Raw genomic sequence first — 11832 nt, forward strand, 5'->3', positions numbered from 1 at the left:
GATGAAGTTTCAGAAGAAATGCCTGATTAGCTGATTGCACAAAGCAGCAATGTGTACCTGGACATAAGACACACATGCAGTTTGGTGTGTAGATCTAACCTTGCTGTTTCCTCACCTTTTAGAGCTTGACATAATGGCAGAGGATTGCTCTGTGTGCTTTCAATAGTAAGTTATGTAAGACAGTGGCTAGTTAATCCTCTGCAGTTGCATAATAACAATTCCCATCTTGCATGCCTAGAGTGTAAATCTGCAAATGCAGGAACTTCAGCATCCCGTCTTTCCAAATTGCTTCCCCTCTCAACTGCATAGGACTGTAGTAAGTGTCACCAGTATATGTTACTCTGAGTATCCTAATACTTTGTATTCCAAATGACACTAAGATCCCTACTGAATACTTTTAAATGAAAATCTCAAAGGCATGGGTGCTGAATAAAAATTATTTGCCATACAAAGGTACACCGTGAACAGTTCATGCTTTCCTCAAACACACAGTTGCATCAGATGAATTGCTAACCAATCACCTATGACTTAAAATATTCTTGCTCTTCCCCTCATTCCAAAAGAATGCATTGCATACATAGAAAGGGTTTACCTGTCTCCTTTTGGAGCACAGTTCATGCTGTCATCTTCCATCTTCAGTATTTTTGTTTGGCTTTATGCAGATACTCTAATGAATTAAGTCCTTTCCCTCAGGTAGCAGCAGGGCTTCCAACCACTGCCTTACAGCAAGCAGCACCAGGTAGAAGTATCTGCCTTAAACATCTGCAGTTGTCCCTCTAGCCAACATCTGAGTCAGCAAGTGTTTTTACAATCTGCTCAAATGGTGTAAAATTCCATTTTTTTCTGCAAAAAAAGTTTATTCTGTTTACCACAAGTCCTGAGCAATCTTAGGCTACAGAAGCTTTTACTTTATAATTTGGCAGCTGCTTAGTCAGAAGTTATTTTGGAATACTTAATAAATCCAAACAATTCAGTGGATTCAGTTTCATTCAATGAGTTCAGTTTCTTTCGGTTTATTTTTTTTTTTTAAATCAGTACCTGAAAGTTAGATTGACACAGAAAACAGCCATGAAAGATCATGTATCTTGCTTTACACATCTGAAGATAGTAAAACAAAGATTTAAGTCCTAAGTAAAATACAGCATTGCTTCACTGAATTAAGTTACTTGCCTTCTAATTTAAAAAGATCCCATATCATCAATATCTGACCTTACGCAGTTATTTTGAGTAGCCTTTCGTTTTAAATCTAGCTTGGCTGTAATTTTTTTAATAAAATTTGAGTGATAGTAAGGCACCATTCAGAATATTTGCTGAGCAATAGCTTTTGCAAACACTAATCTTTGAGCAAAGACCAGTAACTTTAAGGACATTATAGGAAGTGCAGACCTCTTACTGTGCTAAATGATAAAGTGGTACAACTAAATCAGCTTAAATTTTGAACTGAATTCTACTAAGCTCTTTGTGAAAAAACCAAGGAGAAATTCCAGTTTTCCAGTATATTTTTATAAATACCAGCTCATGTTCTGCATTTTTAGAAAAATAAGTTTCTGATAAATACAACATATGTCTTCTTTCTGAATACTATACAGTTAAGACTGCTGAGTATGGTGAAGTCTAACTTTCAGTGAGGCTTTGTAAACTGTGCATTCCTCTCATAAAAAACCACATTTGACAAATTCTGAACACGTGCAGGTTCCTCCCGCTCCTGTGAATTCTGATATGGACTACTTTGGCCTGTGAATATGAAATTGCATAAATGCTTACATTTACTTAACCATTCTTTGCAGGATGTGGGGATTACTGACTAGCTGTTATCCTGGGTAACACTTTCACAGCAGTTAAAATCCTGCCTTTAAATAACAAGGCATGCCATAATAATTTTCAAAATAGCACACATTAATCTCTTCCATTCCTCATGCAATTGCACAGTATTTCTGGCTTATTTGCACAACTGTCTTGTCATTTAGAAATAGCTTTGCTTCAATGAAAAATTTGACTGGTACCACAAAAAGTCACGTTTAACTAAAATAAGCAGCTTAAGCCAACTGATTAAAAAAATGAATAGGTAGTCTAAGGTAAGAGAATGGTTTAAAATAATAGTTATTTTAATAGGGTATGTTGTTTTGCATGGTATTTAGTTTGTTGGCACATTCAGTATGAGATACCAACATGCTGATGAAAGCCTGAGTAGCAAAAGATGTGAAAGGATGAGAACATTTGCTTATCTCTGTGTTTCCAAGGTCTTGGGCTTATATACAGGAACATTTTTTTCCTGAAGCGATGGGAGGCCCTTAATTATATCTGCAGCTTTCTCTGCTATCATAATGGTTGGGGCATTCAAATTCCCACTGACAACACTGGGCATTATTGAAGCATCTACTACTCTCAAGTTTTCAACACCAATTACTTTTGTTTGGGGATCAACTACAGCAGTGCTATCTGAAAGCTGACCCATTTTACAGGTGCAGGAAGGATGATAAGCACTATCAGCCTTCTGCCTTACGAAAGCATCTATTTCTTTGTCAGACTGAACATGGTTTCCTGGTTGAATTTCAGGCCCGCGAAATTTTTCAAAAGCTTTCTGAGCAAAGATCTCTCTGGTCAACTTGACACACTGGCGGAATTCCCAAATATCTCTTTCTGTATGGAAAGAAAATAAGAAAACGGTAAGTACACCCTTAATTTAGTAACAAGGAATGCGTAACAGAAATAATAGCATCAAAGAAAAAAGGCTGGAGGGAAAGTCTCTCACTTATTGCTGAATAAGGAGCATATTTTTTAAAGTCACAGATATTCACATTCACTGTGAACAAAACTGTCACTTATATTGCACAATCCCAAAAGGGAATAGGTGAACTATGAAGAATTGCTCTTTATTTCGCTATACCCACTGTCTAGCCAAGGACACTAGTCTCAGCACAAAGAAGCAAACAAGATCCATTCCTTTGCAAGCAGAGGAGGGGATGAAATGAATAGCATGATGCAGCAAACACTAAGAACCCAGACTGCATCCCCAACAGGGAATTCTTTTTGGTTTATACAGTGCTTTGCACAATGGCCTTTTCTGAGACTAACTGACTTTTATAAATGAGAAATAAATAACAGTGCACCAACCAGCACTTCTGAACTGGTGTTGAGTAGATATGAAAATCTGCTACTGAAACAGGCAGGAAATCTGTTGACATCAGAGCAAGGAGAGGCTGCATTTACCTGTTGACATGTAGTTAGGCTCAATGATAGGATGGTCGTTTGGGTCTGTACTCTTCAGCTTTAGCCAGCCCACGCTTGTGCTCCTCATGGGTCCCACGTGGACCTGCAACACCCACACTACACTCATGACAAAATCCCACCAAGCATGTTTCCAAATTCAGTATGAATTTTTTTTTGCAGTTTGGACAATCTTTACAAATTAAGCAAATGTAAACATCAAATGTAGATAACGGAAAATGCCATTGAACATTTTTCCATTTTCATATAAATTTGTTGTAAATATGATATTTCTTAAGGGGAAGGGAATATACCTGTCTTATCAACTCACAGCTGTTCTTTTAATTTAAAATAACACCATTCCAATTTAGGAGTAGCAGAGCATTCTAATACAATCAGCAATCAGACCAAATTACTATCATCACTGAAGAAAAGAGATTAGCAAGAAGAAACGCGTATATTCAGTGAGAGTTCCCCAGCATTAGCACAGACTTTTGGATCAAGATCATAGTCTAAAATGGGGCTTGGATTTGTGCCAATGAATAAATGAGTGGCCTCATACATTCTCGCTTAAACGTCCGTCTAAACTGCAGTGGAACAGGGAACACCTTGTTTTAGTTTTGTACAGCATCTAGCACAATGGTATCCTAATCAATAGCACTATGGCACTACAGCAGTGCAAATACTTACACAGCAGTTACATACTTGCCTACTTTCCCAGAGATAAAAAGTAACATAATTTTGGTAGCAATATCAAATAACAACCTCATCTTTTTTCCCCAATGTAGGAGGTTAAGCCACCTCTTTTGTATTATACTGAACAAAGTATTTTTCAGTATACAGCCAAATTATCAATATTTATAATAGAGCATAAGCCTCCTTGCTAATCACTGCAGAACATTACTGGAATATGTTCTTCAACAACTCACCTGGTAAGCTTCCATTGTGGAAGCAACCCGACCATGATCAATCACCTGAGAAGGGAGGAAGTGGAACTGAATGTCGGGGTGAGGAACCCCTGGTTCACTTCGGATAAAACCACCAGATTCTAAGTGGGCAGTGGCTCCCTCACCTAGAGAGTGTAAACAAGAGAGAAAACACCATTAAAAGACCTCAGGAAAGCGATAAATCCACCACTTCTTAGTCCTTGTTTTTGCTGCTATGAATAATTTATACATACAGCGGCAATTGCAAGGAACGCAAATCCATTATGAACAGCTTGTAATTTAAGCAATATGCATCACTTTCATCTGCTTTTTAATCACTAGATAAATGTAAATATGCATAACTTTGGAAATCCCAGTTATTTGAGAGTGGGATGTTACAGTTATCTCACTGTAACTGGCAGGCCTAGGGTCTAACTCCGGAGGCAGATTTGGTCCCAGGTTCCTAACAGGTGTGGAGGGAACTGACTGCAGCATCCTGCTATTACTGCACTGCACGCTCCATGACATGCAGTATAGTTATCCCATCAATCACATGTAATAGGCAGAACCGTCCACAGTACCTGCCCTGAAGGGGAATGATGAAGAGCCTGCAATGTCCCTCATATTATATTATTTTCACATCTGTTTAAAACCGTAAGTTATCCCTCAATATTTACTTGCATGGTAAAAAGCCACATATACCCAGTGTAAGTTGTCAAATCCTAACATAATAATACAGCAAGTGATGAAGACTTCAACTTTGGCCAAACTATTTTACTGATTTCAAGGATTACTTTTACAGATTCTTTTTAAGGTAAAATGTACAGCTGGGTTACTGTAAAATAAGTGTGTCATTTTAACGAAAGTCACTTCTGATTTACACGCAAGCCTGAAGGGTTCTGATCAGACCAACAAACTAATTCTTTTTGGGCAATTATACAGAAAACTTAACTCAGTTCAACAATACGTTTTTATTGCCACCATATCTATTTCAAATAGAATTTTTTCCTCATTTTTTTGTGACAGCTTTTCTCAGTAGCACCCAGATTTTTAAATGTCGGATTTTTCTTAAAATGAGAGGTATAAAAATGTTTAAAAAGTGTATAAAAACCTTTCTTGTTGCCTAAGATATAATAACTGTTTTAAAACATTCTGATTTAGAAAAAAAGAAATAGTTCAAGTCCATTTGCAAGCTCCAGTTATTTCCCAGAACACAAAAAAAATTATATACGAAGGCTCCCAGACTTTGAAATTCATGGATAAAAGGCTGTAATAATTCTAAATCAATTAATGGCAGAATGATCGCATACTTTGTTTCATACCTGTAAACTTCCAAAGCCATTCTAAACCAATCCTCACCATGTTAACTGGCTTTTGTGCGTTATATAGAGTAATAGGTTTGGTGCACTTTTGCTGGACGTACACTTCTAAATGATCTTGAAGGTTCTGGCCTACTCCTGGGGGGGGAGTAGAAAGGGGGAGGAGGGAGAAGAAAGGGGGAAAAAAAGTTATTTCACACAGAACAATTATACACAACATTTGCAACCAGAAAACAGCATAAATGGGAACTAAACTAATCTCTTACAAGGGCAGCGATGACTAAGACCAAGACCATGAGTCATATCAGCCTTTTGCTTGTGTCAGAATAAGGTTTTACATAAACATAGCACAACTAGAATGAAAATAGAAAGCTAAATGTCAGCCATATCACTTGTTCTAAAATTGCTAGATATGACTTATAAATACAGTACTAGCTTTTCTAGTTTTAAGGAAAAGTCTGTGTTATTCCTTCTATCTTTGAATATATATGACAGTGGGAGTTTATACAATCTGTTGTGGATCAAAACTCATTCAAAATTCTAGATTATAAGTATGCTGCTTTACTTTAAAAGTACTCAGTGGCACTTTTCAGAAAGGCATTTTTCACTATCAAATGTAGCGAAGAAAGTGTAGGAGTTTATTGCTCAGTTCTAACGTCAATGCATGTTTCCACCGATTTGTAACACTTAACGTTTCAGTCCACATGACCTGACATAAAGACAACTGAATTTCATGGATTCATTTCATTTAATGGTCTTTGAATTGCGTCCATAGGAAGATGTAAGTTTAAAAGAAATAATAAAATTACCAGGAAGATGGCAAACAACAGGGATCCCCAGTTTTTTTAGATCATCTGCATTGCCAATCCCAGACAACATAAGCAGCTGTGGAGAATTTATGGCACCTCCACTTAAAATAACTTCTTTACTGGCAAAAGCCTGAAAGGAAATGAGCACAAAATTCCTAATGTTATTAAGACTGACCTGAACGCAAGCAACATGTCAAGAGCTTCTGTTCAGATATGCTATTCTGATCCAGATTAGACACCCTTCCCTCATATTTTTCTCATTCTAAATGTATTCCTATCTTGCCAGAGGTGTCTGCAGAGAGAAATGATCAAGCCTTCACTTTGATCATTTCTGTATTTACTCCCATGTTTACAATCCGTTCAATCTGTATGGCACACAAACATTCAGCTCAGCCAGTACCATGGCTGCCAATAAATCCCTGTGCTACTTGCCAGGAAAAAAGTATCTATGACACACAGATCAGTCAGCTACGCATCTCTTCCATTTTCAGTAACGGTTTGTAAATTATAACTGAAACTCCTAAGAAAGATTTTGAATTCAGAGACATGCTAGCTCAAAAATTCTCAAGAGCGTATTTTCTTAATTCAACCAAGACTCATCTTTGGTTTCTTAGCTCATTGTAGTCCTCAGAAGCCCCTCAACAACTAAAGCACTACTGAGAAAACTCTGACTGCAGGTACATACATAGTTCTGGTTTGATGACACACTTTTCATCAAACAGTTTGAGTCTGAGCCCTGAGCTGGTCATGATATAGGCTGCTAAACTAGTCCTCCACCTTTGACTCGTTTTTCTGTGCTGGATAGTTCTTTTTCTAGAACCTTCTTTAAAAGTATTTTTGGCACATCTTCTTTCCAAGGATTTCTGCCCCAAAATATTCTCATTTAGCAATATCAAAATCCTTCTCTGTGTCATTTGTATCTGGGGGCTACCTCTTCCCTGTTGCCATATCTCTTAAATTTAGGATCAGAACTACCCCCCCCCCCCCTTAGTGCTTTTCACTGTTAAAAAGGAAAACTGTGTGGAGTAAGACAGTATTGATACCCTCCTCCCCTTCCCTTTACTCTTTGAAATAGGATGTTGTGGGTGAACCCACCCTTGTTCAAACTATCCCTTTCTATTCCAGTGAGATGGCTCATGAACACACACACACACAGTGGATGCACTCCATCCTCCCTAGTTGCACATATGTTGCCTGTTGAAATGTAGGATATGCTTTGTATACACACTGAGTTAGGTAGTTGATCACAAACTGAATAGTAACTCTTGCAGGTTAGAAAAAAAAGATTCAAGATTCACCTGTCCTTAAGAACAACTGCACCACAGAACAAACAAAAAGTAAGCAACAATTTATATTTAATGCAAAGTCTAATGCTACCTAAGCTAGTTCAATGTTTTAAAGCAATACACATTTGCAAAAGTAATACCATAACATTCATCCATGAATTCTAATATATCATTGTGGCCACAGTGAGGACAAAATAGATGAGGCACACAATTATGCCCCTGAAATTCTGCTCATTAGCAAGCAAAACCCACAAGGGTTCAAGGAAACCTATCTGGTATTGCTCATCTGGATTCTCTGCTTATGGAGAATGTAAGGTGCTATCATGAGTAGCTGCTTGGTTTTATTTTAGATGAGACATTTAACTTCTAAAGCAACATTAAAAAATGCTGTTTTTCCTGCAGTATGGTGAAGTGTTAACAGATTATCACGAGGTGCATATTAACTTGTAGTATTCCTGTCCTTTTTGAATGACACCTCAGCTATACAGAATGATGGTGAATGAGATTGCTGCTAGTAATAAGATCAAAATGTAGTAAGAAGATAAATTTTGATAAATTGTTTCCACACTATTTATCTGATATTGCTGACGGATAGCCAGTGCTGATATTTTGTGTTCGTTATTGTTTTGCTCCACGCAATCATTAGTATGTTAAGACTAACACACAGCCTATCTGTGACTGCTGAATCAATACCTAGATCTGTATTTTGCATGTTATACAATTATAACTTATTTATATTTTCTACAGTACACACAGTACTGGTGCCAGTGTGTTCCAGGTAGTGTTCAAATGATGCTTGTTTGGTCTATGCTCACTGCAAAGTCAGCACTGTAGTTATTCCTAGCCCATATACAGTCTTCCATTGTGCTTAAAGCTAACATGCAAAGAGGAAAAACTGACTTTGAAATGTTTTTGTATGGGTTATTTAGTCTATGATACATTAAAAACACTTTTCTGCTTGATTCTGAACTCAGAATCTCCAGTAACGTTCAGTCTACATTCCCTACTTTTGTCAGAGGGCTTGCTGGAGTCCTGGGAGCTCTCCAGGACGCCAGTGTCTACTGAAATAACAATTAAGTCACTGGCTTGATGAATAGGTTTTGAATTATGCTTGAAAGAGGTTTTGGTGATCTTTTAACTTCACTGATGCCTGACGTAAAAGAGATCCTACCTAAAATAGACTGTAAAAACAAAAACGCTTTAATGTAATCAAGTGTTTCGTCTTGATGTTCATAATGTAATAAAATTATTAGCTCTTCCATCCTGACAGGGATAAAATTTTCCAGAAAGTAAAAGCAGACAAGTCCTGCTATTTTGATGTTGGGGGGAAAAAAAATGAAGGGAAATACTTTAAAGGTCTACTTTTTACGATATATGCTATAAATATATATCATTCCCTATGTATAATTCATACATGTATTAATATGTATGAAAATTCATAGCAATTAAAGAATTTTGCAGTTAAAATTCTTTAAGTCCAGTATTCAGAGAGTCTTTGATCATATGTAATTAGCTTTCCAAGACTTTCTTCAACAAAAATAATCTTGATAATAGCACAAGAACAGCAAGTAAAGACACTGTTTTCGCAGACATTTAATAGCTCATGAAATCAATTAAATTTTCTGCAACTCTTGTTTTACATTGTTAAAGTTATTATCATTACCAATCCACTTAGAAAACAACAGATTTGTTCTGTGCATTAGAAAATGAAAGAACAGTTTATTTATATTGCATTTTAATTGTTAGCAGGTGTGCTGTTGCTGAACACTTGTCTGTTGAGTCTTGTAAGCCCCACTGAACTCAAACCATCAAAATTTGTACTCTCTTTAGGATATTACTATTACACTTTTTCATTGTTTTATAATTGTTTGTGACTAAATATCTTAAGTAATTAATATACAAATCTCCTTTAGGCAATTTCCTAGTTACATACTCCATAATTAGCGGTAATAGTAAAGAGTTAAGGGAAATGAGACTGGTTTAGGTCTTATAGAAGTCAATGGATTGAAAGCTGCATAAAATGGGCTGTTTATCCACACAGTTAAATTGTAACAGCAATTTAAGTTTCCTTCCACATGATCACTTATTCAGTGGAAGTTGGACTGTGGCTGAAAAATATTCATTCCACAAACAACCATAAGGCACATTTCATCATTGTATTTCATCATTACTATCCCAAAACTCAATACATAATGGCAAAGTAGAAGTGAATGACTCATTATGTGTCCCTTGAGCCATTCAGATTCCAGTATCTAGCTTTTAGAGATTTTCGTATGCCAGAACAGCATTTTCGGAATTTTTTTACAGAAACATCAGCATGTCAGCACACTAGTCAATATGCTGAGACAGTGCATGATTGCACCATAAGTTCCAGCCAGAAACCTTACACAGCACTCTTGCATAACATCAAGTTTTGGCTTGTCCCCTCAGTACCGAGAGATGGAAATGTGATGGAGATGTTAATCTCTAAATCGATACAACTGAAATATCACCTACTGTAAAATGATTGACAAGGAATCATGTACTGGAAGAGACAACATAACATCTGAAAAGCAGACATTTTGCATAGTAAAGTGCGACTTTTATTAAAAGTTTTTTTAAAAAAAAAAGTTTTCATTTTGCTTTGACTCATACCTTTCATACTGGAAAATAAAAATCTCTTACCTTTTTCCTTTGCCCATTTTTCACATACTCAACACCAATGGATTTTGTTCCTTGAAACAAGATTTTTGTTACGAGTGTCTTCTCTGCAACTGACAAATTTGGGCGTGATATGGCTGGGCGAAGGTAAGCACTAGCTGTGCTCCATCTTTGACCTACAATGTGTATTTACATTAAATATCAAAATAGTCATGCTCAGTATTCGTCCAAGATTTTGGCCAATGACCATAAAGATGTTTACAGAGGGAAAGCCTTCTATAGGGTTCAAAGCAAATGTGATTTGATATAACTACTAAAGATTTATCTTAACATAACAAATTTCACAATGACATTCTGAAAACCTACTCTCCCTCACAAATTTAACTATGAATCAAGACTTGCATGCCAATGCAATTTTCAATGAAATACACACTAGACTGGTAGCAAGCTGCTGTGAAATGAACAGGGCATAAATACAGAGTGCCATGCTATTCAGTAATCTAAACCACCAAATGGCATTCCATGCAGATCGTATGTCTGTATTCCAAAATGCTTTCAGAAGTACCACTGGTGGGTCAGAAATACAAATTACTTAAGGACCCCTTTATGATTTACCTTGGTGTATAGTCATATCCATCCAGCCAAATCCTTCTTGCTGACAGCCATTCATATCATCCGTGAAGGGATACCCAGCTTGCTGGGTTGCCTCTAGGAATGCATGATGAAGAGGATGGTTTGTTTTCCCTCTTGACACATACAGGGGTCCATGTCCACCTCTGTACTGATCTGGCCCCAGTTCATGTGTCTGTGCCTTCTTAAAATAGGGCAAGCAATGTTCATAGTCCCATCCTATAGCCCCTTCCCTGCTCCATCGATTATAATCTTCTGCATGCCCACGAATGTATACCATAGCATTGAGAGAAGAGGAGCCACCCCACACTCTTCCACGGGGCCAGTACATAATTCGGTTATCCATATGTTTTTGTGATGTTGTGTGGTAATACCAGTTATATTTCTCATCACAGAGGTTGTATGTTAATGCAGCAGGCATATGAATCTTCCACATCAGTCTTTTACTACCTAGAAGGGTATCTTTAGGACCTGCTTCCAAAAGTAGGACAGTACTGAGAGGGTCTTCAGTCAACCTGTTGGCTAATACACACCCTGCTGATCCAGCTCCAACAATGACATAATTATAAGAGTTTGCCTTTTCAGAACTAAGTTGAGATGATGTACGTGAAATTTTGAATTGATGTTCACTGATGCCCAATATGTGCTTTAATTTGTGTGCTTTAAACAGAGTTCCTGTTACTTTGTGCATCTGATTCACAGGACTGCAACATTTCACTCCTTTCATTAAGTATGACATCTTTACTAATTGTGTAACTCTTGCACAATTTCTAACAAAAATCCAGTGTATCACCCTAGAAAAACAAACAAAGAAAAATCCTAATTAAGATGTAAGCATTAATAAAATGTATGACCTCTAAAATGTCAGTCATTTTCAGGTAAAACTGGTATACTTCACCTGTTCTCACTAGACAAAAGATTGACAACAATGTCAATAAAACAATTAACATTTACTCTGAAACTTGCTGTCTTATTTTAACGCAGTCTATGCACCAGTCAACTGGCATATGTAATT

The 11832-nt window shown here is 36.9% G+C and overlaps 1 protein-coding gene across 1 annotated transcript; it reads right to left on the bottom strand.

The window, feature by feature from the left end:
- Window positions 1–1883: 1883 nt before the first annotated feature.
- Window positions 1884–11559, bottom strand: CHDH (choline dehydrogenase). Its single transcript, XM_009821826.2, has 7 exons — window positions 10803–11559; window positions 10212–10363; window positions 6262–6391; window positions 5456–5590; window positions 4137–4279; window positions 3211–3313; window positions 1884–2640 (listed from the first exon to the last, which is right to left on the bottom strand). Exons 1-7 carry the CDS (start codon window positions 11554–11556, stop codon window positions 2222–2224), a joined length of 1836 nt encoding a protein of 611 aa, XP_009820128.1. The 5' UTR covers window positions 11557–11559; the 3' UTR covers window positions 1884–2221.
- Between the last annotated feature and the right edge of the window lie 273 nt (window positions 11560–11832).

The sequence above is a fragment of the Gavia stellata genome, chromosome 12, assembly GCF_030936135.1.
Source record: "Gavia stellata isolate bGavSte3 chromosome 12, bGavSte3.hap2, whole genome shotgun sequence".
NCBI classification, from domain to species: domain Eukaryota; kingdom Metazoa; phylum Chordata; class Aves; order Gaviiformes; family Gaviidae; genus Gavia; species Gavia stellata.

Excerpts from the sequence above, each read along its gene's own strand:
- CHDH (XM_009821826.2), bottom strand. The coding sequence starts at position 11,556 with ATGTCATACTTAATGAAAGGAGTGAAATGTTGCAGTCCTGTGAATCAG. Across the intron at positions 10,364-10,802 it reads GGATATGACTATACACCAAG|GTCAAAGATGGAGCACAGCT; the intron begins GTAAATCATAAA and ends TACACATTGTAG. Across the intron at positions 2,641-3,210 it reads GCCTAACTACATGTCAACAG|AAAGAGATATTTGGGAATTC; the intron begins GTAAATGCAGCC and ends CTTTCCATACAG.